Below are 22,985 nucleotides of genomic sequence, written 5' to 3'. Positions count from 1 at the left end.
AGAAAACACATCGAACTCACAATAGAGGTTACTGCTGGGATAAGCTTTTTCTTTAGCTTTTTAATCCCCCTCCCTCTCCAAAAATATCCTTAACCAAAAAAAAAAAAAAAAAAAAATTGAACAGCATGCTACACAGTATGAGCATCAGCACCATAGTAATGATGTGCGCCTGGCATGCTCACATCACGTGACTTTTATTATTTTATCATAGTTACAAGCAAACAGTTAAGTCAAATTAGTGACACTTACGCATGTAAGGCAGTTTTTCTGGGCAGGGGAGGTATGGAGAGTATGTGAAGTTTTCCGGAAGATACGTTGTTGTCTGGACAAGATAATCACTTGAATTACTGCCTTCAGGATAATCTTGGAGAGAGAGAAAAAAGTTACAACCAAAAACTGCCTTTGGCTTTGCTTCTAGTTTGAAATATGTCACCGTCACTGTGAGAAAATCTGCAATATGCAATCTACAGAAGCACTTAAAAGGAATCTATAATAATAAAAGCGTAATATGCAAATCAACTGAACGACCGAACAGCAGAATGACCGTCCAGATGACCTTCCGGACGACCACACCATGACACGCACTGGCACCAGGCCAGCCAAGGTGGGTGCAATGCGATTGGTCGGGGGGCCCCCCTCTATCACCCCACGATCGCCCTGCAGAGGGAGGCCCAGGCCACCCAGTTGGCAGTGCTGCGGTGGGTGGGCGGGGCCTCCCTCTGTGGGGCGATCGATCTGGGGGCCCCGCGATTGATCGCCCTGCAAAGGGAGGCCCTGGCCAGCCAAGCAATCACACCCCATGCCTGTTGCCCACAGAGGGAGGCAACTGGTGGCGGGGGGGAGGGGGGAGCACCACACAGATGGCAAGCAGTGGCAGCAGCAAGGGTGGGGTCAGCTGCTGGCAGCTGGGGGGAGGAAAGTCCTGATAGGCCCTGATCACCGGCCAGGCCTAGAGATCCTACCAGAGGGTCCCAGATTACGAGAGGATGCAGGCCTGGCTGAGGGACACCGCCCCCCCCCCCTGCACGAATTTCGTGCACCAGGCCTCTAGTTTCCTATAAAGAATGAGTGAAAAGCAAAATTCGGTTGCCATGGCTCCTCTTCCATGTATCATTCACTGACACCTCTCAGCAAGGTGTCCCCAGGGAACCCTGGGACAGGCCCAGAGAGCAGCCGGCCTGACCCTCGCGCAGCCATACAGGCCCATTGGTGGCCGCATGGGACACCTGCTCCCACCCCTCCCTGGCTGACCAGATGGAAAGGGCGGTGATGACCGTACACCAGGGACGCAGGAATCCTCACCACCACAACAGCCAGGGGTGCTCGGACGACCACACAGACAGGCACGGCTTCGAGCACCCACGGAGCACAGGCGTTGGGGGAGCGCGTTCTCACCACCCACGCACAGGGGACTGCAACTTACCCCCTCAACTCACTTCTGTAACACGGCCCAATTTAAACCTTTACGTCAGTCACTTCCAGCCCCGGGCTGCTCCCTGGGGAGCCCGAGCTGTTACCACAGTAGGTCCACTCTCTTCAGGTTCAGCAAGCTGTAACGCAGGGGGAACCGGTCCAGAGCCCCAAGGTCAAGTGCTGAGTTCAAATCCTTGATCTCAACACACACCAGCGTGGTGATGCAGGGTAAGGTAACATGGTTGCTCCCCTGTGCCCACCTCCTGGGGCCGTGTCCGATTTCAGTCAGAGAAATGAATTGAGTGCTAAGAGCGCGTAGACAGATGCACTAAGGGAGCTCGGAGTGGCGGGCTCAGGTGAGCTCGGACCCAGACGGGGACAGCCGGAGCCTGAGGAGTTTTGTACCTGGAGCCAAGAGATCACCTGTCGGCCTCCTCCTGGAACGAACGTCCGACCTGCCGGGGCCCTGCCCTGTGAGAGGAAGCCGGCCTAAGGGGATGAGCCCCACATGCAGGGAGCAAGAGGTGAGAGGTGCAAATGGCTGATGACACTACGTTCAGTCTCCTGGGCCTGCAGGGAATGAAGCTCGGGCAGAAACTTCTGGAACATGTAAAGACTCTCATTCCATCTGGAGTATCTGCTCTGAGCGCGAGATTCCTACGGAACTGCTGCGTGAGGGAGGTCGGAGAGGGAGGAACAGGCCTCTGATTTAAAGGTGGGGCCTGTCGCCCTGACTGGTTTGGCTCAGTGGATAGAGCGTCGGCCTGCGGACTGGAGGGTCCCAGGTTCGATTCTGGTCAAGGGCATGTACCTTGGTTGTGGGCACATCCCCAGTAGGGGGTGTGTAGGAGGTAGCTGATCAATGTTTCTAACTCTCTATCCCTCTCCCTTCTTCTCTGTAAAAAAATCAATTAAATATATTTTTTTTTTTAAAAAAAAAGTGCCCTAACTGGTTTGGCTCAGTGGATAGAGCATCGGCCTGCGGACTGAAGGGTCCCGAGTTCGATTCCGGTCAAGGGCATGTACCTTGGTTACGGGCACATCCCCAGTGGGGAGTGTGCAGGAGGTGGGGGGTGTGCAAGAGGCAGCTGATCGATGTTTCTAACTCTCTATCCCTCTCCCTTCCTCTCTGTAAAAAATCAATAAAATATATATTTTTTAAAAAGTGTGGCCTGTCAGTGACCAGCAAGCCAGAGGCTGCAGGTCCAAATCCTCTATCTTACTCAACAGGCCACGCCACCCCCTCACTGTGGAAAAAGGTAGAATCCTGGACACGGAATATGGAGCACGTACGTGAGAAGCGTCCAAGAAAACCAAACACCTCTCTGTGCACCTCTGCCTAACACAAACATTCACTGATCATCAACATGGAATTACCAGGCCCTGGCCGGTCTGGCTCAGTGGGTAGAGCGTTGGCCCTCAGACTGAAGGGTCCCGGGTTCGATTCCGATCAAGGGCATGTACCTCAGTTTCAGGCTCGATCCCCTGCCCTGTGGAGGCAACCAGTTGATGTGTCTCTCTCACATCAACGTTTCTCTCTCCCTCCCCTCCCTCCCACTCTCAAAAGTCAATGGAAAAACATCCTCTGGTGAGGATTAACTACAACAACACGGAATTAGGGGGGATGCAGCTGGGGGCCAGGGTGGCACTGGGAGCAGAGACGCCGCCCACTCCAGGCCACCTGCTGGGAGGGCCCAGAGGCTGCTAAGCAGAGGCTGATGAGGACCAGGAAGAGACGGAAGCTGGAGGAGAAGGTCCGATTTTAAAGGACGGCCCGGAAATGCCAGGGAGGACCGCGGCAGGGCATCGTGCCTGTGCTGCCAGAAAGCCCACGTGGCAAACAGGGACGGGTGACGGGACGATCGCTACGGCCTGTTCCACCAGGACGGGGAGGCCCGGAGGGAATCCTTTCTCTGGGCACCCAGGAAACGGCAGAGGAAAATCCTCCCGCCGAAGGGGAGGGGAGGGGACTCAGTGGGCAGCAACCGTCCTGTGAGCCCAGCGACAGACTAAAGCCACAGACACCCCTCGAGTCGCCCCCCACCTACGTCTCATCTCACCCGCGGATGACGGAGAAATTTAAAGACACACAACACAAATATAAGGAAGTCCAATAATGTTCTGATTCTTTCCGTAGGAGGCTTTGAAAAAATATATCTAGACAGATATCAAATTTAAAGTTATTCCCAAAATAACTTCCTCCTTTCCCTTCCCGAGGCCTTGCTCTGCTGGCTGAGCAGCTGCTGCTCGCTGTGCACTTGCAGGAGGGAAGACAGACGGTGGATCAGGCTGTCCCTGGGTGTCACTGCCTTTCTGGGCTCCAGAGACCAACTTGCTCATCACCCTGAGGCAGATAAATGTCACCCCCTCACGCATCCTCAGAGTCATGAGTTAACTTTCAGTAAGACATGCCCTGACTCCTTGGAACTGATTCATTCTCGTCATTAACGCCTGGACCCCCTCTCTTGGCCACACACGGTGCGTTTGGAAATCCACATCCAGCTCCCAGAACACGTGAGCTCTCCAGACATCCCTGCGAACAGCTGCCAACGCGGCTCCTTGGGGAGTCCGTGGCCACAGGAGGCAGGGGGTATCGCACTTTTTATTTTCGTGTGAGAAGGACTGACTCTCACAAAGGAACCCCTGCAGCACTTTTATCAGTTTTTAAAGAACCACATTTTTTAAAAACACCTTAAAATCATGCAGCGTCAGTCTCTGCACATCCCTTAAATACAAAGTGTTGGAGCTGCACATGTTCTCTTGGCCACAGGCTTATAAAGGATCACACAGCCCTCAACTCACTGCCCAGCTCGTAGCAGCATCTGGGCTCCGCGAGCACTGTGTCCGGTGGCTCGGATGTCACCCCCCTGCCCACCCCCGGCCACTGGTCTGAATCTCTCTTTTGTGAAGTTAAACTCCCTCTGAGTTTAAGTATCTGATGAAGTTCCGGCAACACAGTGGAAAATGACTGCAAATGAACACTTCACAACTGACACCAGAGCCAACGACGACCTAAGGTTTGAGGGACTCTCCTGCAATAAACCCACAAAATCATTATTCCTTCAGAGAGGCGAGGTCCCTCCGGGCGAACCACGCTTTCCACGTCGGTTTTAAAGGGTTCGCGTGGCAGATGTGACCGAGACGGGTCCCCACAGCTGCTCTGCAGCGGAGACGTTATTTCATCTAATGAACGGGTCCACCTCCCCAGCCACACCCGGGGGAGGGGACACGCAGAGGAACTGCTGCCCGTCCCCTCCCGGCCTCACGGGGAAGGAACAGGGCCCAAGGAGACTCGCCAGGACCATGCTTTTCCGGCAAAAGGGCAGGGTGAGCCGGTAATAGAAACCCAGTGAGTCCTAATCTGTTTACCACCAGCGTGTCCGGGGGCCTCAGAACATGCATCCGTTACGGAAGGAAGTGCGCTGGGTCACTGCTAACAAACCCACCAGCCCCAGCGGTGCATGACCCTCATCATCTGCTTCTGCCATCGCTCACCGAGTACATCTTGTTTTTTTAATTCGACTGACTCTGCAGCCACAAGGCCAGGCACCGTTTGATTATGAGAGAGTGTGATTTCTTTACGAAAATATTTTACATGGAATCTATTTACATGTGACGCTTCCGAAAGTCAGGTACAGGGGCAAAAACCCCTTTTTGAAATCAAATGTACTTATAACTGACACAACCTATTTGCCATTAAATGTTACATTTTATTTTTATACTAGAGGACTGGTGCACAAATTTGTGCACTGGTGGGGTCCGGCTGGCTTGCCCTGATTGGGGCCGATCAGGCTGGGCCGGCCAGGGGAGGGGGCTGCGGGCAGTTGGTGAGCTGGCCCCGCCCCCAATCGGGTTGGGGGGGCCAGCCCGGGGGGAGGGGCTGCGGGCAGTTGGCCGGCCGGCCCTGCCCCAAATCTGCTGGCCAACCAACTGCGGCCCCTCCCCCCTGGCTGCCCCTGCCCCCTGGTCCAACTCCCGGTTGAACTCCCGGTCGAGGGGACAATTTACATATTAGCCTTTTATTATTAGGAAGATTATTTTTATTAACATATAGCATTGTATTACTTTAACATGTACAGCATAATGCTTTGATATATGTATATGTTGCAAAATGATTACCACAAGTGTAGTTACTATCCATCACCAGACATACTTACAACTTTTTGTCTTGCGATGAGAACTTTTAAGAACTAATGGAAGTATTAAATTTTAAATGAGGTAGTGCATGTCAATCAATTCTCCCCCTAGAATTCAGTCAGTTCTCTGTACATCTTACTGGCAATGATCTCCGCTTTGGCAGATCATATTAGTGTAAGTTCATAGAGAAATAGACAACTGCATTATAACTATGTCCTCCCCCCCCTCCCAAAGCCTCATATAAAGGGAGGATGTTTCTGTTAATGTCGTATCCCAGTATCTAGGTAGGTATATGAACTAATTGTCCAATATAAATAAAAATGGCAGAGCTCATGGTTGCCTACACCAACTTGCTTTCTCCCCTTTCTCTCTCTCTCTCTCTCTCTCTCTCTCTCTCTCTCTCTCTCACAGAACCTGACTTCCATCCAGAGCACCAGGGGGCCCCCTCAAAGACGTAATCCCCAGGCCCTCACGACTGCGTTCTGGCCACTGAGATGTCAGCAGAGATGCTGTGTGCTTCCTGGAAGGCTCTTCACAGGGCACTCTACTCGTTCTTCTCTTCCCCCCTTCCCTCCTTCCCACTGACCAAGCACCCACACAGAGCCTGAGCCCTGGCCGCCTGGGGGATGGGAAGCTCCAGACAGAGGGGAGATGGGAAGCTTGTGAAGCCCTTCTCCGCAGAGCCCCCTCACACCCCCAACTTCAAACCTCTTCTACAGGGAACAGAGCCCTCATATGTTTAAAGCACAGCAGTTGGGTCTCTCTTGCAACCAAATCCAAGTCCTAACTGATGCAACGACTGACTGTCTCCCAAGAACAGTTTACTGCCAATGAAGGACCCATGTGAAGAGTTTTCAAAGGTTCATAAACATCTGCCCTGGCCAGTGTGGCTCGGTTGGTTGGAACATCATCCGTACACCGACAGGCTGCAGGTTCATGGCGTACATAGGAGGCAATGGACCACTGTTTCTCACATCAATGTTCCTCTCTCACTCCCTCTCTCTCTCTCTCTCCCTACCCCTTTCTAAAAATCCATAAACATGTCCTCGAGTGAGGATTTAAAAAAAAAAAAGTAAGCAAAATGTAATCCAAGTATGCATTGGCTATTCAGTCTTTATTGAAAGGATGACTTGGTGGGAAGAGGAAAGGATTTCCTGTTTTGCCCACTTTTAGGGGGTTGAGGGAAAGTTCATCTTGCCCAAGCAATCAGCTCTCCTGTTTATGCTTAACATTCGCACACGTAACAAACTCCTACCCCAGGAAAAGAACTTGATTATACACAGATTTTTAGTAATGTATAGATGCTTACTACCTCTGTTAATGAACACCTTTACAATCAACTTATTCAACCAGGACAAGTCCTAAAGTAGCTCTTAAGATGTATACGCTTCTCCTAAAATTGCCCTACTATTCAGAAGACCAATGAAGAAGACCAGTTAATGAGAGTTTCACTAAATAAAGCATCAACAGTAATGAGACAGTCTTTCTAAAATAAAATAAAGAGAAGACAGTTAGGAATGTTTTGATTTATGGTGACCATAACACAAATTTGGCAAATAACTAGGAAGGATTTTACAGAAGCATGTGTGAAATTAAATTAAGAATCTATATGTTGCCAAAACCGGTTTGGCTCAGTGGATAGAGCGTCGGTCTGCGGACTGGGGGGTCCCAGGTTCGATTCCGGTCAAGGGCATGTAACTGGGTTGCGGGCACATCCCCAGTGGGAGATGTGCAGGAGGCGGCCGATTGATGTTTCTAACTCTCTATCTCTCTCCCTTCCTCTCTGTAAAAAATTAATAAAATATATTTTAAAAAATAAAAATAAAATAAAGATGTCTGACTGATGGCTTAGGCCCGCTCCCCGAGGGCTCCTGGACTGCAAGAGGGCACAGGCCGGGCTGAGGGACTCCCCCCCCCCCAAATGCACGAATTTCGTGCACCGAGCCTCTAGTCTTAAATACAAAGGAATTGGAAAAATACAAGCTGCTTTTCTATTTTGTTGAATTCAGGTTTGCAAGAATTCACCTGAGTATCTTTGCACAAAACCCTCATCACTTTTATATAGGTCTCGGACCTTTATAGATCCTAGAATAGAATGCATCACAGTCTTGGCTCGAGCAGTGAAAGGATTTTCCAGGACACTTAGGAGGGGACACCCTCATCTTTCACAGGGAGTTACCTGGAGGCAAAACCAGAGCTTGGAGGCTGGGTCACTGCTTTGTAACTACAAGGCTGAGAGGCAGAAGCAGAGCCAGCTTACGCAGGAAGCAATCTTACCTGTACCGTTGACTGTCGTGTTCTTATTTGTGTAAAGCCTGATCATATGTCCTATCGTTTTCACATTTTCTCTCAACATTATTCCTCGAGCTTGTACCATAAAGAGATACGTGTTGGCTATAAAAGGAAAAAAAGAGAGAGAGAGAATATCATGACTCAGAAAGCTTTCTTTTTAAATTTAATAAAATATTCAGAATTGGGAAACTGCCCAATAAACCCGAACTGACTTCATTAACATGTCCAAAGGGAAAACAGAAATATAAAATGACTATTTCTAAATTTTCAAAAACTTACCAAAACATAGCTTTTTAAAAATAAAAATGAAAAAAATTAAAGTAGTGATATCCATCAAATAGAATAAGACTGAATGACTAAACAGAAATATCATAATGAATTCCTTTATCTAGAACTTATTTTCTACTATAAAATATACTTAGAAATTTCAAAGAGGCATTCTATTACAAGTATGCGATCATCTTCTATATATATAAAAGCCTAAGCAACCAGCTGGTAGCTATGACATGCACTGACCACCAGGGGGAAGACGCTCAACACAGGAGCTGCCGAGCAACAGCAACTTTGCAGAGTGCCCTCTTGCACTCCGGGACCCCTTGGTGGATGTTGGACTGCCGGTTTCAGCCTGATCCCCACAGGCCAGGCTGAGGGACCCCACCTGCCAGAGGGACCCCGCTCACTCCACAGACGCCCCTTCGAGCCCCAGCGCCGCCCCAGGTGTGGCCGGCCGGGGAAGGACCACAGGAGGTTGGCTCCAGGGCGTGTCCAGCACATCTTGCCCAGTCCCGCCCTGCCAGCCACCTTCTACTAGTAATTTACTTTCCATGTACACCAATCCGTGCACCGGGCCTCTAGTATAGTTATAAAATGTACTTTCTCTAATTCTATGTGAATTCCCTCAAGCCAAAAAATGCCACAAAGATAAGGATCCCCTACCTAATCATAATATATCCTAAGTCACCGTAATGCCCAGTATGGATATGGAGCTTGCAAATTCTCAAAGTGTTGGGGCTGCACGGGCAGGATTATCTAGAATCAATATCTATTTTGATCATTTCTCGCTACAGTTAATTACTTGAACTTTTACACTCCCTTTGACTCACGAATCTACCTACCAGGGTTGCAAAAGCAGACAAAATCAATGTGCATTTTCAAAATTGGTCAATTTAAGTCTCCGTGGTAAGTGCTTTAAAAACAGGCCCCTCGTTTCTTCTTTGGGAGAAACTGGTAAATTGACAAAGATTACAAAAAAGCCCTGCCTCCTGAGATGCCCCGTCTTCTCTCCTGGTGCTGACTTTCCTGGCGCATAACCTGGGCAGCTCACTGGGTATCAGTTTCCTCATATAAAATAGTCAGTACTGCCCAGCCAGCCTGGCTCAGTGGTTGAGCATCGACCTATAAACCAGGAGGTAACCGTTCAATTCCCAGTCAGGGCACATAACTGGGTTTCGGACTTGATCCCCAGTAGGGGGCATCCAGGAGGCAGCCGATCAATAATTCTCTCTCATCATTGATATTTCTATCTCTCTCTCCCTCTCCCTTCCTCTCTGAAATCAATAAAAAAAATATTTTTAAAAAATAAAGTGGTCAATATTGCCTTAGATGTTCTCTGAAGCCCCTTCTACTCTAAATGCTCCACCCACAAAGCCCCCAAATCGTAAGCTCCAATCAGACAAGGGAAGGGGGCTCCTTACCATGGACAAACCAGGAAAGTGCAAGGCTCAGTTCATTGTGACCCTTTCTATTTTAAGATAAGCTGCTTCTCAACGGTCACGACATCCTCGAAAAAAACGAATGCCGATGAAAAAACTGGAGATGCAACTCAGCTTCTCAGCCCCGTTCTACTTCCTCTACAGGGACCAGACAGACGAGCTGCCTGCATTGCCTACTACCTCCTTTCCTGTTTTTTACATAAATGTGGTCTTGCTCCAAGTGCAAATGGGCAGAGAGTAAATAAAACAAGCACAGAAACAGAGTAAATAACACTTTCCCTTTCACCTTCAACCCAGAAAAGAGAAACGAATCCAGGTTCGCAGACGCTCTACTTCAGTGATTCCCAAAGTGGGCGCTACCCCCCACCCCCCACCGTGGGCGCTGCATCGATCCAGGGGGGCGGTGATGGCCACAGGTGCATTTGGGGGTGATGAGTAACTGCTATTAAAATTTAAAAACAATTAATTTCCAGGGGCTGAGTAATATTTTTTCTGGAAAGGGGGCGGTAGGCCAAATAAGTTTGGGAACCACTGCTCTACTTCAATCCTCCTTAAGAGCCTGTCTACTCCCTCTCTGAAAGCAGCCCTATCATTAGATCCGACTTGCTGAGGCTTGAACGTGTTGCCCTGGATGACAAACACTACGTGCTTTTATTACAGTTTTGCTCTGGAGTGGACTTTAAGAGCAAATAAATAAGAGACAGTGAAAAACAAGGACAGGAAGAAGGGCCAACCAAAAATGTGGCGAAATGGTCAATAAAAGCCAAACTAACCTCAGCAACTCTACCTCAACCAAGATCTCGAGTTCAAATGAAATGATGAAGGAAAACACCGTCAAACAGATGACTGACATCAACTGCTTACAACACGTTGGGCCGTGTCATCCTAAAGGCGCACATAGGATGTTATCAGTGGTGTCAGTACCTCACAGTGTTTGTTCTGCCTCCGACCGTAAATAGGAGGCAGCGTGGGGTAGCAGGACCGAGCCGAGGGCTAAGCCACAGCAACTCTGCTTCCCAGGCCGCAGGAGCCAGCACGGGCCTACGCAAGGACAGACCAGGTGAGAACATACGTGCATGATGTGTGTCCTGGAAACAGAATTGTAAAAACCATATAGCTTTTACTTTTAATGAACATACCTTTCATATAAGGAAAACTGTTTGACATCTTGAAACCAAGTCAAATTTAAGTAGCAAGGAAAAGATCTGGGATAGAAAAAGACAGTCAAATTCCCCTAAAATCTTTCAAAATACCAGGTAACAAAACTATTCATTAAAAAAATGACCACTGATGGCAGCTGGGACAAAGGTGAAACACTGACCAAAGAACGCATTTACTCTTCGTCGGATCAATGTGAGAAAAAACAGAGCAAGACATCAGCCTCTCCAAATGGGAAGCCTAGGAGTCTATTGTAAATCGCGTACAGCTAATTGAGTTACATCCCTTAGGTTCATGGTCCTCATGGGCTTGGTCCCTAAAGATCCAAACCCATTGGGAAATGAAGCTGAGGTTAAGTAGAAAGTCCTGCTAACAGGAAAAAAGGAATGTGTCCAATGCAGCGAGCCACACCAAACCAGCAGGAAAATGTTCTCTCTCATCATTGATGTTTCTATCTCCCTCTCCCCCTCCTCTCCTTTCCTCTCTGATACCAATAAAAATTTAAATTTAAATTTAAAAAAAGAAAAGCAGCAGCACATTTGCTATTACTGTGTCCCCACCCCCTTCCACATGCAGCTCTGTCCAGTGAGAAGGCGCCAGTCTACAGCGGTCTGCGCCCTGAAGGATTCCCACACAGTCCCCTCTGATCCCGAAACCCATGCCCATAACCATTGGGACACTCGGCTGCAGGTCCCTTAACAAAAGTAAGTCACGGGGAGGCCTGACTTTAAGGGAGGCTGTGCTGGGTAAGCATCTGGCATGCAGTTACCAATTTTATAAATGCAGGGCTGGAGCTAAGAGAGAGGGGCTGGAAATACCATTCGGGGAGACGCTCATAGAAAAGTGAAAGTGGGAACTGTGGTGGCGAATTACCACAGGGAACGTTATCTAGAAAGGAGAGGAGCAGGTGAAGCTCAGATGCGGAAGTGGGGACAGACCACAGACAGGAGGCGCGGAGACGAAAGGCCCCAAGACAAACCAGTCTGAGGGAGGAAGGGCACACACCTAGGTTCTGGGTTCCATCCCTGGTTAGGGCTTGTGAGGGAGGAAGCAATTGATGATCTATCTAGGTCAGTGATGGCGAACCTATGACACGCGTGTCAGAGGTGACACGCGAACTCATTTTTTTGGTTGTTTTTTCTTTGTTAAATGGCATTTAAATATATAAAATAAATATCAAAAATATAAGTCTTTGTTTTACTATGGTTGCAAATATCAAAAAATTTCTATACGTGACACGGCACCAGAGTTAAGTTAGGGTTTTTCAAAATGCTGGCACCCCGAGCTCAAAAGGTTCGCCATCACTGGCCTAGCTCTAGCTATCTCTTCCTCTCTCTCCCTCTCTCTTTTCCTCTCTAGAATCAATGGAAACATGTTCTTGGGTGAGGATTTTTTTTTTTTACTTTTCCAATGATCTTATTAAAGAAGTTCAGGGTAAAGACGTGTTTTTCAGCAAATACTTATTGAACGCCTCCCATTTGCCAAGCAGTTTTCCTCTATAAAAATCAAAACCCTGAGGAAGCATAAACCACCCAAAACATCGGAAGTACTTTTGCACCAACCAGATCATCAGTTCAAGGGAGATTAAACAGCTGGTCGTTCAAACAGCAGATTCTGACTCTACAAGTATGAAAGCACCACCACAAGGCAGCCATCGGCCCCGTCATCTGTTCATTATCACTGTCATTTACCAAAAATAAACGCATAGCTTCTTCCAAGGACCAGGGGAGCCCGGAGAGTTAAGAGTTACAAACCAACACCCTGGAGAGAAAAGGGCCAGAAGGAAATGAGGGAATCGGGGAAGGAAGAACGCAGACAATTCAATCGAGTTTCAGAATCGAATCAGTAGGGAAATTTACTTAATGAAATTACAGAGTAAAAGATCAAACTATAAATAAAACCCCCAGAAACATTATGTGATTATGGAAATTAATGGTTTCAGAGTGCATGAGGTGGATGTGAAATGAGTCTCGATCCACTTACAAATCCTATCACCAGAAAACATATAAGCGAGACCGATCTAAACTACATGCTCCACCATCGTCCCCAACTTCCTTGTGTTTTCACAATTAAAATACCTCTCCCAATTTCAACTCACTTGTCCATGAAAAGAAAATGACAGCAAAACAAGCAGGAGAGAAAAAGAAGCATGCATGAGAAATGAATTTCAAAGATTTCCGAAGCTGAGGAGTATTTTCAAATCAATAAACAAGGCACCTAATGATTCTCTACCGTAGGTCTCTTGATTTAAATGAAAATAAAGTCCAGCTTTCCCTTCTCTGAGCCAAACTAGAAACTGCACCATAATTAGAAGTCATAATTTCTGAGTGATTCACTAAATTATCAGGCAGGCAATATATATAACATGGTTTCAGTAAAGTCATATTAACACTAACGAGCCTCAAATATTACACGAGACGGTATTTCAATCAAGATATCATGTTAAACAAAACCCGTATAACTACTTAACTGTAAAGACATTATTGAAAGCCTTTTATAGCCAAATACTGATTAAAGTTTGGAGCGTTTTTTGTTTTGTTTTTGAAGTATAATTGACATATACATCATATTAGTTTCAGGTGTACCTCGTGATTCGACATTTGTATACATTACAAAATGATCACCGTACATCTGTTACCACACAAAGTTATAATTTTATTTCTTGTAATTAAAAACTTAAGTTTCTTTTAGCAAATTTCAGTTTTACAACACAGTATTACTGACTATAGTCACCATGCTGTACATTACATCCCCATTTTATAACTGGAAGTTTGTATCTGGATCCCCCACTTCACCCATTTCACTTACCCCCCAAAATCTTCTGCCTTTGGCATCCACCCATCTGTTCTCTGAGTCTATGAGATGGTTTTGTTTTCTTTGCTATTTTTTTTTTTAGATTTCACATATAAATGAAGTCATAAGGCATTTATCTTTCTCTGCCTGACCTATTTCACTTAGCATAATAGCCTCAAGAGCCACCCATGTTGCCGCAAATGGTAAAATGCCGTTTTTTTTATGGCTGAGTAGTATCCCACTGTATATGGACCACATCTTCTTTAACCGTTCATCTGTCGAGGGCCATTTAGGTTGTTTTCATATCTCGGCTATTATACACAATGCTGCAATGAACATAGGGTTCATATATTTTATGAATTAGGTATTTCATTTTCTTTGAATAAATACCCAGAAATAGAATTGCTGAATCATAGGAAGTTCTATTTTTAATTTTTTGAGGAAACTCCTTGCTGTCTCCCATAGTGGCTGCACCAGTCCGCATTCAGACCCACCGCGCACAAGGGTTCCTCTCTGTTCACACCCTCACCAACACATTATCCCTTCTTTCTGACAACTGCCCTTCTGTCGGCTGTGAGGTGACATCTCGTTGTGGTTTGATTTACCGTCCCCTGATGATTAGCGACATGGACATCTCTTCATGTACTTGTTGGCCCTATGCGCCTTCTTTGCAAAAATGTCTGTTTAGATTCTCTGCCCATTTTTTTAATCAAATTGTTTGTTTTGTGGTTATCAAGTTGTAGATGTTATTTATATATTTTAGATGTTAACCCCTTATGAGATACATGATTTGCAAATACCTCCTCCCATTCAGTAGCTTGCCTTTTGGTTTTGTTGATGGATTACCTTTGCTTTGCAGAAGCTTTTCCGTTTGATGTAGTTCCACTTATTTTTGCTTTTGTTGCTCCTGCCTTTGAAATTAGTTCCATAAAGACGTAGCTAAGGCCACTGTCAAGGAGCTTCCTGCCTGTTTTCTTCTAGAACTTTCAAGGTTTCAGGTCTTACATTCAAGTAACCCAGTTGGAGTTGATTTTTGTGTGTGGTATAAGATAGTGGTAAGATAGTTTCATTCTTTGCACGTGACTGTCCAGTTTTCCCAACACCATGTACGAGAGACTACCCTTTCCCTGGTGTATATTCTTGCCTCCTTTGTCAGAAATTAACTGATCACAAATGCTTGGGTTTATTTCTGGGCTCTCTATTCCATTGATCTATGTGCCTGTTTTTGTGCCAATGCCATGTTGCTTCAATCACTATAGCTTTGTAATAGAGTTTCAAATCCAGGCGCGTGATGCCTATAGCTTTGCTCTTCTTTCTCAAGATTGCTTTGACTGTTTGGGGTCCAAACAAATTCTAGGATTGTTTTATTTCTATGAAAAATGCCGTTAGAATTTTGATAGGTATTTCACTGAATTTGTAGATTGCTTTAGGTAATGACATTTTTTTAATTCTTTCTGCATACACACAAAATATCTTTTTATTTGTGTCCTCTTCAATTTCTTTCATCAATGTCTTATAGTTTTCAGTGTATAGAACTTTCACCTCCTTGGTTAAACTTAGTCCTAGGTATTTTATTCTTTTTGATGCAATTTGAATGAGTTTTCTTAATTTCTCCTTGTGATGGTTAACCTATATAATAAAAGCTTAATATGCAAATTGTCCCCTCAACCGAGGGTTCGACCAGGGGGCGGGGCCACCCCTGACCCCTCCCTCCAGCCGGCCACAGCTGGCAGTGGCGGCAGGCGGCCGGGGAAAGGGAAGGCCCGGCTGGCAGCCAGCAGACACTAGGGACCCTACCCATGCACGAATTTCGTGCACTGGGCCTCTAGTTAGTGTATAAAAATGCAACAGTTCTTGCATATTGCTTTTGCACCCTGAAACTTTACTGAATTTGTTTATGAATTCTAGAAGTTTTTTGATAGAGTCTTTATGGTTTTCTGTATATGAAACCGCATCATCCACAAAGGGTGACAATTTTACGTTTTCCTTTCCAATTGGGATGCTTTTATTTATTTCTTTCTTTCTCCTAATTGCTCTGGCTACGACTTCCAATACTATGTTGAATAAAAGTAGAAAGAGTGGGCATCCTTGTCTGGTCCTGGTGGGAGGATAGCCCTCAGCTTTTCAGTTTTGAGTATGATGTCAGCTGTCAGCTGTCATAGATGGCCTTTATTACGCTGAGATATGTCCAGTCTATACCCACTTTGTTGAGAGGCTTTATCATAAATGGATGTTGAATTTTATCAAATGCCTGTCTTTCCTTCTCTTTCTTTACACCACGACTATCCTACTAGTGTGGGGTTGGGATGTGCAGCCAGCCATCTATACTTTCTAGGGTGTCAACCACACTGACTCCCATTTGGGATGGGGAGTAAAAAGGGTGGCAGAGCCTCATGGGAAACTTTTCAAACTACATATGGGTCTTCTTCAAATTCCAATGTAACCCCTACCATTCCACATTTAAGAGTAACTAACTTAGGGAGTCACTGCTGCCTTGCAGGAGCAAGCTTTACGACTCAGGTGCATGAGGTGAGAAATGGATAGGTATCATTCATCTTTATGCTGAAGACACCCAAATATCTCTCCCGAGCTCTAAGCCCTCATTTCCCTCTGCCCACCTACTGACAAGTTCTTCCTGGGGGCCCTGCAGGCAGCCCACTTCAATCTCTGTAACGCCGAGACAGCCCCGCTACGGATGCGCCTTCCTTTATTCCCTGTTACCAACAGCCTGGTTATCTAGGCTGGAACGCCAGCACTGCCGTAAAGCTTCTCCCTTTCCTTCAATCCAACTACTCACATCCTCTCCACTCTGCCCTGACCCAGCTATGACCTTGCTCACATACTAATCCTCTATTGTCTGGGCCACTGAAATAACGTCCTCCCTGCCGCTGGCTCTGCCTTCCATACTCCACGACAGAAAAATTGCTCTAAAACAGAGGACTGGCCCCTGTGGCTCAGCTGTCCCGTGCACCTAAGGTTGCCGGTTCAATTCCCCATAAGGGCACATGCCTGATCAACCAAAGTTTCCTTCTCTGTCTAAAAATCAATAAAAAGATTTTTTAAATCCTATATAATAAAAGGCTAATATGCAAATCCACTGAACGGCAGAGACCGGTCACTGTGACGTGCACTGACCACCAGGGGCCAGACGCTCAATGCAGGAGCTGCCCCCTGGTGGTCAGTGCGCTCCCACAGGGGGAGCGCTGCTCAGCCAGAAGCCTGGCTCACAGCTGGTGAGTGCAGCGGCGATGGCGGGAGTCTCTCCTGCTTCCATGGCAGGCAGACATCCCCCAAGGGGTCCCGGACTGCAAGAGGGTGCAGGCCGGCCTGAGGGCCTCCCCCTGCCCCCCAGTGCACAAATGTCATGCACTAGGCCTCAAGTAAATAAATAAAACAGAGGACTACATTATTCCCCTTTGCCAAACGTCTGGTGTTTCCAGCAACACACAGGACACAAAATTTTGGCATGAGATGTAAGGCTGGTGAGAAAGGCCCAGAGGAAAGAAATGACCAGCACTGTGACCTAAATCAAAGGAACCCTTTATGGCAATTACCAGAGGAGAGGGGAGTGGCGGGAGGTAGAAGAAGGTAAAGGGGAGATAAATGGTGATGGAAGGAGACTTGGGAAGGTAAACACACAGTATAATATACAGATGATGTGCTGTAGAATCGCATACCTGAAACCTGTATAATTTTATTAACCAACTAGAGGCCCGGTTGGTTAAAAATTTGTGCACTTGGGAGGGTTCCTCAGCCCGGCCTGTGCCCTCTCGCAGCCTGGGACCCCTCGGGGGATGACCACCTACTGGCTTAGGCCTGCTCCCCGGGGGATTGGGCCTAACCTGGCAGTCAGACATCCCTCTGGCAGACTGGGAGCCCTCAGGGGATGTCCACTTGCCAGCGGGGAGCAGACCAAAGCTGCAGTCGGACATCCTTAGCGCTGCTGAGGAGGCAGGAGAGGCTCTCACCACCACCACCGCTGCGCTGGCAGCCGGCAGCCTGGCTTGTGGCTGAGCAGAGCTCCCCCTGTGGGAGCTCTCTGACCACCAGGGGGCAGTTCCTGATTGAGCGTCTGCCCCCTCATGGTCAGTGTATGTCATAGTGACCAGTCATTCCCAGTCACTCTGCTGTTAGGGTCAATTTGCATATTACCCTTTTATTATATAGGATGTCAAACCAATAATTCAATTTTTAAAAAGAGCCCTGAAAGGTGCCATACAGATGAGAGCACTCGGTGAGGAAAACCCTAAAAGGCCCTTTGTAAACAAGTCAGATGATAACCGATCAGACAGAACACGGCAGGTTCCCCCAGCCCGGGCCAGAGGCGGAAGGTCTGTGGTAAGAAAGCTGCAGGGCAACCCGCTACCTTCCGCGCCAAGAGAAACCCAGCCCAACGGTCAGGGGCCTCTGCGCCAGGACCTAGCCAACCACTCTGTCCCACAGCACATACAGGTGCACACACACCCTGCACCTGACCACCCATCGCCAGCCCCACCAGTCCCGGCAGGCACGACCCCCCCGGAGGCCCAAATAACAAAGCACTTGGACAGTGATTCCTTCCAAGGGCCCATGGACCTTCAGACCCAACCAGATTCCACCTTTACTCCAAGAACAGCCCTGGCCGGTGTTGCTCAGTGGATAGAGCATCGGCCTGTGACCAGGTCCTGGGTTTGATTCCGGTCAAGGGCACATGCCGGGGTCGTGGGCTTGATCCAACCCAGTGGGGGGTGTGCAGGAGGCAGCTGATCAGTGATTCTCACCATTGATGTTTTTCTCTCTCTCCCTCTCCCTTCCTCTCTGAAAGCAATAAAAAGATATTTAAAAAATAATAATAAAGAATAAAGCAGCCTGTCAGCTATCGAGGACTCGGGTGAGTCAAAGGAGCAGTGAAACCCACTTCCAGGGGAGCTTACACGCTTCCCCACGCCTCCCCCCGCTGGTTACAGGCACATGGACGCCTTTCTTAATCACAGGCAGCCTTTTGAAAGCCGTGTGAGCCAACAGTTTTCCTCTGCCGGGAATTTCAGGGGCCTCACGAGCCAGAACACTAGGCTGGGCAGGAGGGCCCTCACCTCTTCCCAGTCTGGCCCCTCTACACCCCACGCCGTAAGGAGCAGCCAGATGGTAACGCTCCGATTTTCTGGAACCCCAAGCTGTTCCCTCTGACTAGAATTCCTTATTCGGTCCAGACACATCCTATCTATCCGCAAGGACCCACTCCCAACACCGCCTCCTCTGGAAATCTGTAAGCAGCCCTCACTGTCCCCCCCCCACCACACACACACACACACAGACACAGACACAGACACACACACACACACCATGCTTTAAGGGCTTTAAGGACTTGCTACAGCTCTTTCGCAGCCAGCCCATTGTCCAGGAACTGTGTCTCAGTCACCTCTCCATCTCCCAGCCCACACAATGCCCAGCCAACCTGAGTTCCCTGACCGTGTTCGCTGGAGGAACTGCCCCTCAGCTCACCTGCTCCTCTCACGCCGTCGCAGGGAAATGGCTGCATGGCCCTGGAGGTGACACTGGAGCCGCTTCCAGACTAAACGGAATCCCCTTCTCAGCCCCGCAGCCAGCTTCCTTGGGGGGAAACTGCACTCGCGCTTCTTGCGATCGTGCACGAGGCAGAAACAGCAAGAGGAGCAGCTGGGGGCTCCGAGAGGTGGGGGCGGGGAGGGGAGCCTGTCCAGGGCCTTCTGGGAGAGGCGGGGGCGGGGAGGGGTAGCTGCAGACCAGTTTTCCTGAGCACTCACGTTCATAACATAAAAACTACCTAGTCTCCTGTGTCTCCTGCGTGGATTGGAATATCAGGAAAAATGTTTCCAATTATTCTTGAAAGAATGAGCCTTGAGTCTGGTGGGGCTCATTGCACACGAAGGCCCACACAGCCAAACAACTGTTGAGCAACATGGGGGAACATCAGAAACTAAACAGACAGGCGTCTACCACTGTGCGGCACTGTCTGCGCGTAAAGAGAGGGAGGAGGGGAGAACACAGGTGGAGGAGACGAAGGAAGAGGAACTAAAAGGAGAGGAAGCCTAGGGAAGGCCCCTGACGGAAGTAGGTCTCTGGGTGGAAAGGGTAGGAAATATATACTTGATGTCTACTAAGCAGGCTGACGGACACAAGATTAATACAAAATTTTTAACAAGGGAGTCAAAGCATTCATTTAAATGAATAAAAGGGGCTCTCTTCTACAACATATATTTTAGTGATAATGAAATTTTGCCTCAAAATGTAATCCAGGCTAAAATAGAAATTATTTCAGAAAGATTCTAGGTGCCTATAATGAACTAGCTATAAGGACCTAATTAGTTCTGGGTCCGTCTCATTAATAAGAAATCTATGATGAAATGGAAAGTGTGCAGAAAGCATTTCTGCAGCACACCAAAGCCCCAGGGACATTCTGAAAATCAAATTATGCAACTGACTGATGGACGGGGAGCTGAACTCGCTACGTCTTTCGTGGAGCATTATTTTTACTTGAAAGAACAACTGACAAACAATGGTTGTTTAAACGTCTGTATCTGACCTGCATTTTCCCAAAAATGAACAAAGTGAGCCTGACACCTCTAGAAAAACTGACAGTGTTTGTAGCCAATGATAAAATTCAAGCTTTCAAGCAAAAACGTGAACACTGGAAAACTGTTCCCAATACTTAAAAGATAAATAAGGAGGCTTTTCTTCTTCTACTAAGTAATAGCTTCCGTTCAACAGAGAGAACTTAACTAGCATACGTTCTGTTTTTCATTCTTGCTAGGTTTAATCAAGTTTTTAAAGTCATAAATTATAAGACCCATCAAAACAGTACAGTGTTTGAACCTAAGAAAATGGCCAAAATTTTTATGACCTGTAAGTATTTGTTCTATGGCAAACATTAAGCATAAGTTTTTTTAAATGTATTCATATTTCGCATCAATTGAATTTTAAGAATCTATAGATAATATACTAATGCACTAACCAAAAAAAATGGATGACTATCAGGTAAGAGCTGAAACTCTGATTTCCTTTGGTTAGCTTTTTGAGTAACATACCTTTAACATGTTATGTTGTTCAAAAAAGAAAATAAGAAACTGTTATTTAAGTATAAAAAAAAACTTGTTCTCCAACATATCTCAGTTAAATGTCTAATAAAATAACATCGCCCAAAGACGTCCAATCCTTAAAGAGCTACCTGAGAAAATAAAAAATGCTGTAGAATGAGTTCATTTAAGTCTTCCAAAATGGCAGAGGATTTTAAGAAAAGCCTGCTGACTATTTTGGTTAACTACTCTCAATCCACTGAGCAATCACTGTCGTTTCTACTACAGCTGCAAGGAGTAGTTGAATTAGCCTAAAGGAAAAAGCTGCATTAAAGGGAAATAACATGTTAAACTATTCATACTTCTTCAAACTTTGGCCTCAAACTTCTATTTCATGATGCATCCAGGTTTCCAAGATTTATGTCTTCTCAACCATCACCTGAGCTTATATATCTTCACTGAATCCGACATTTAATCAAGAAAAGTCAAGGTGTACACCTGAACTAATATCAATACCATACTTTCTACTTTCGTAAAAAATAGTAAGATATAAAAAAGTAATTCAGTGCATACTGTTTTACTTCGAGAAGTATTGAAATAAACTAGAATGCCAACCCCCTTGTTCAAGAGTCAATGAAGTATTTCATTGTGAAAAAGGAAAACCCTCAGTGAGGTTTGCTTCTTCCATCCCCACCGCCCACCTCACACTGCACCACAATAACCTACAACCACACGAGACAAGGCCCGGGATAATAATTCCACCTCAGAAGCCCGCAGGGTTCTCACTGTGCGAGGCCACACATGTCCAGCCACGTCAGCGGGAGCAGTGACACTGGCTTAGAAGACTCGTGTCTCACAAGAAATGACAAGAGACGCCACGCGGGTGCTGAGGAAGGTCACATTAAACACCTAACAACCAGGGAGAACTCAGAACAGTTGTGGAAATACAGCGCGTTTTCATGTCCACCTGATGTTGCTATTTCTCATTCACGCGAACGCCACACTGGCCCCTTTCCAACCAAAGGGGGCTGAGGAATTGGATATTTATTTCATAAAAAAGCCAATTCAGGCCCTAGCCGGTTTGGCTCAGTGGATAGAGTGTCAGCCTGAGGACTGAAGGGTCCCAGGTTCGATTCCGGCCAAGGGCACATGCCTGGGTTGCAGGCTCCAATCCCCAATAGGCAGGAGGCAGCCAATCAATGATTCTCTCTCATCATTGGTGTTTCCATCCCTCTCTTCCTCTCTGAAATCAATAAATATTTTTAAAAAAGAAGAAGAAGCCAATTCAGGCAGATTATACCAAAGTGCATTTTAGCCCAAAGGCCAGAAAGTGGTAAATAGGTTAACACGTTAACTACAAACCACCTTACCTAATTGTGGGGTTTTGGGTTTTATTTCCTCTCGGAAGTCATCCCAGCAGGTAGGAGAGGCTACACCTATCCCTGCAAAGCGGACCCACGCTCGCTCAATAACGCGGCGGATGTTTTACGAGGCAGCTCACTGGCCGCCTACACTCTGGCCCACAAACCCCACTGGCCCCGTTCTCCCCGGCGACCTGGGACGCCAGGATGCGGACCCGGGGGACTCAATCCCACGTCCTGCCCTCGGGCTCTCCATCCGGTTATACAGCAGATGTTCCCTCTGCGGGTGTCTGAGTAAAACTACGAGGAAGCCCCGAGTCTAAACTTAAAGGCTTGGGGTGAAAGGGGTGACGTTGTCATGGATACTCAGGAAGGGTCCAGGGCGCCCCGGGCCATGGCGCCTAATTGCGCTCGGTCCCCGGGATGCGCTCTTAGGTCCTTTAAACGTGCACGCACCAAACCCACACCCCAAAGCCGGGCCAGGGCGGTGTCAGGGACACCCCTGAAACCACAGGCCACACGAAACGCTGTCTGCGGGGCTCCGACGACCCCGCGCCCACATCCCCCGGCGACATCCGCGCCTCCCCCCGCGGCCGCGGGGAGCCAGGTGCGCCCGTGCTCACCGAGGCCCGGAGCCACGTAGACGAAGTAGAGGCCGGACGAGGACAGCGAGAAGAAGAAGAGGAAGGCGAGGAGGGAGCGGTTGGAGACCCGCATCGCCCGCCGCAGCACCGACATCTTCCTCCTCGCGGCCGGCGGCCCGGGCTGCGCTCCGCGGGCCCTAAACTTCCATGGGTGCGCGGGACCCCAAGCCCGCGGCGGGTCCCGGGGGGAGGCGGCCCTGCGGGAAGGAGGGATGGCGGGGCGGGCGGGCGGATGAATGGGAGGCCGGGAGCCGGGGAGGGAAGAGGGGAAGGTGAGAAACAAAAAATAGTCAGAATCCCTTACTTGGAGAAAGTTATTAATAAAGCAAAAGTGTTCACAACTGGACAGCCCTAACCGGTTTGGCTTAGTGGATAAAAAGTCAGCCTGCAGAATGAAGGATCCTTCCTGGGTCGATTCCAGTCAAGTGCATGTACCTTGGATGC

The 22,985-nt window shown here is 47.7% G+C and overlaps 1 protein-coding gene across 1 annotated transcript in view; it reads right to left on the bottom strand.

The window, feature by feature from the left end:
* The window catches only part of B4GALT6 (beta-1,4-galactosyltransferase 6), a 53,205-nt gene extending 30,560 nt beyond the window's left edge, over positions 1 to 22,645 (bottom strand). Inside the window, exons 1-3 of the mRNA XM_006091670.3 lie at positions 22,521 to 22,645; positions 7,828 to 7,944; positions 250 to 363 (exon numbers count right to left, since the gene is read on the bottom strand). Coding sequence (XP_006091732.1) covers positions 250 to 363; positions 7,828 to 7,944; positions 22,521 to 22,635 — 346 coding nt within the window. The 5' untranslated portion in view covers positions 22,636 to 22,645. The remainder of the gene's footprint in view (positions 1 to 249; positions 364 to 7,827; positions 7,945 to 22,520) is intronic.
* Between the last annotated feature and the right edge of the window lie 340 nt (positions 22,646 to 22,985).

The sequence above is a fragment of the Myotis lucifugus genome, unplaced genomic scaffold (assembly GCF_000147115.1).
Source record: "Myotis lucifugus unplaced genomic scaffold, Myoluc2.0 scaffold_93, whole genome shotgun sequence".
NCBI classification, from domain to species: domain Eukaryota; kingdom Metazoa; phylum Chordata; class Mammalia; order Chiroptera; family Vespertilionidae; genus Myotis; species Myotis lucifugus.
Note: the sequence above shows the minus strand (reverse complement) of the source record. Positions and strands in the feature narration are given on the sequence as shown.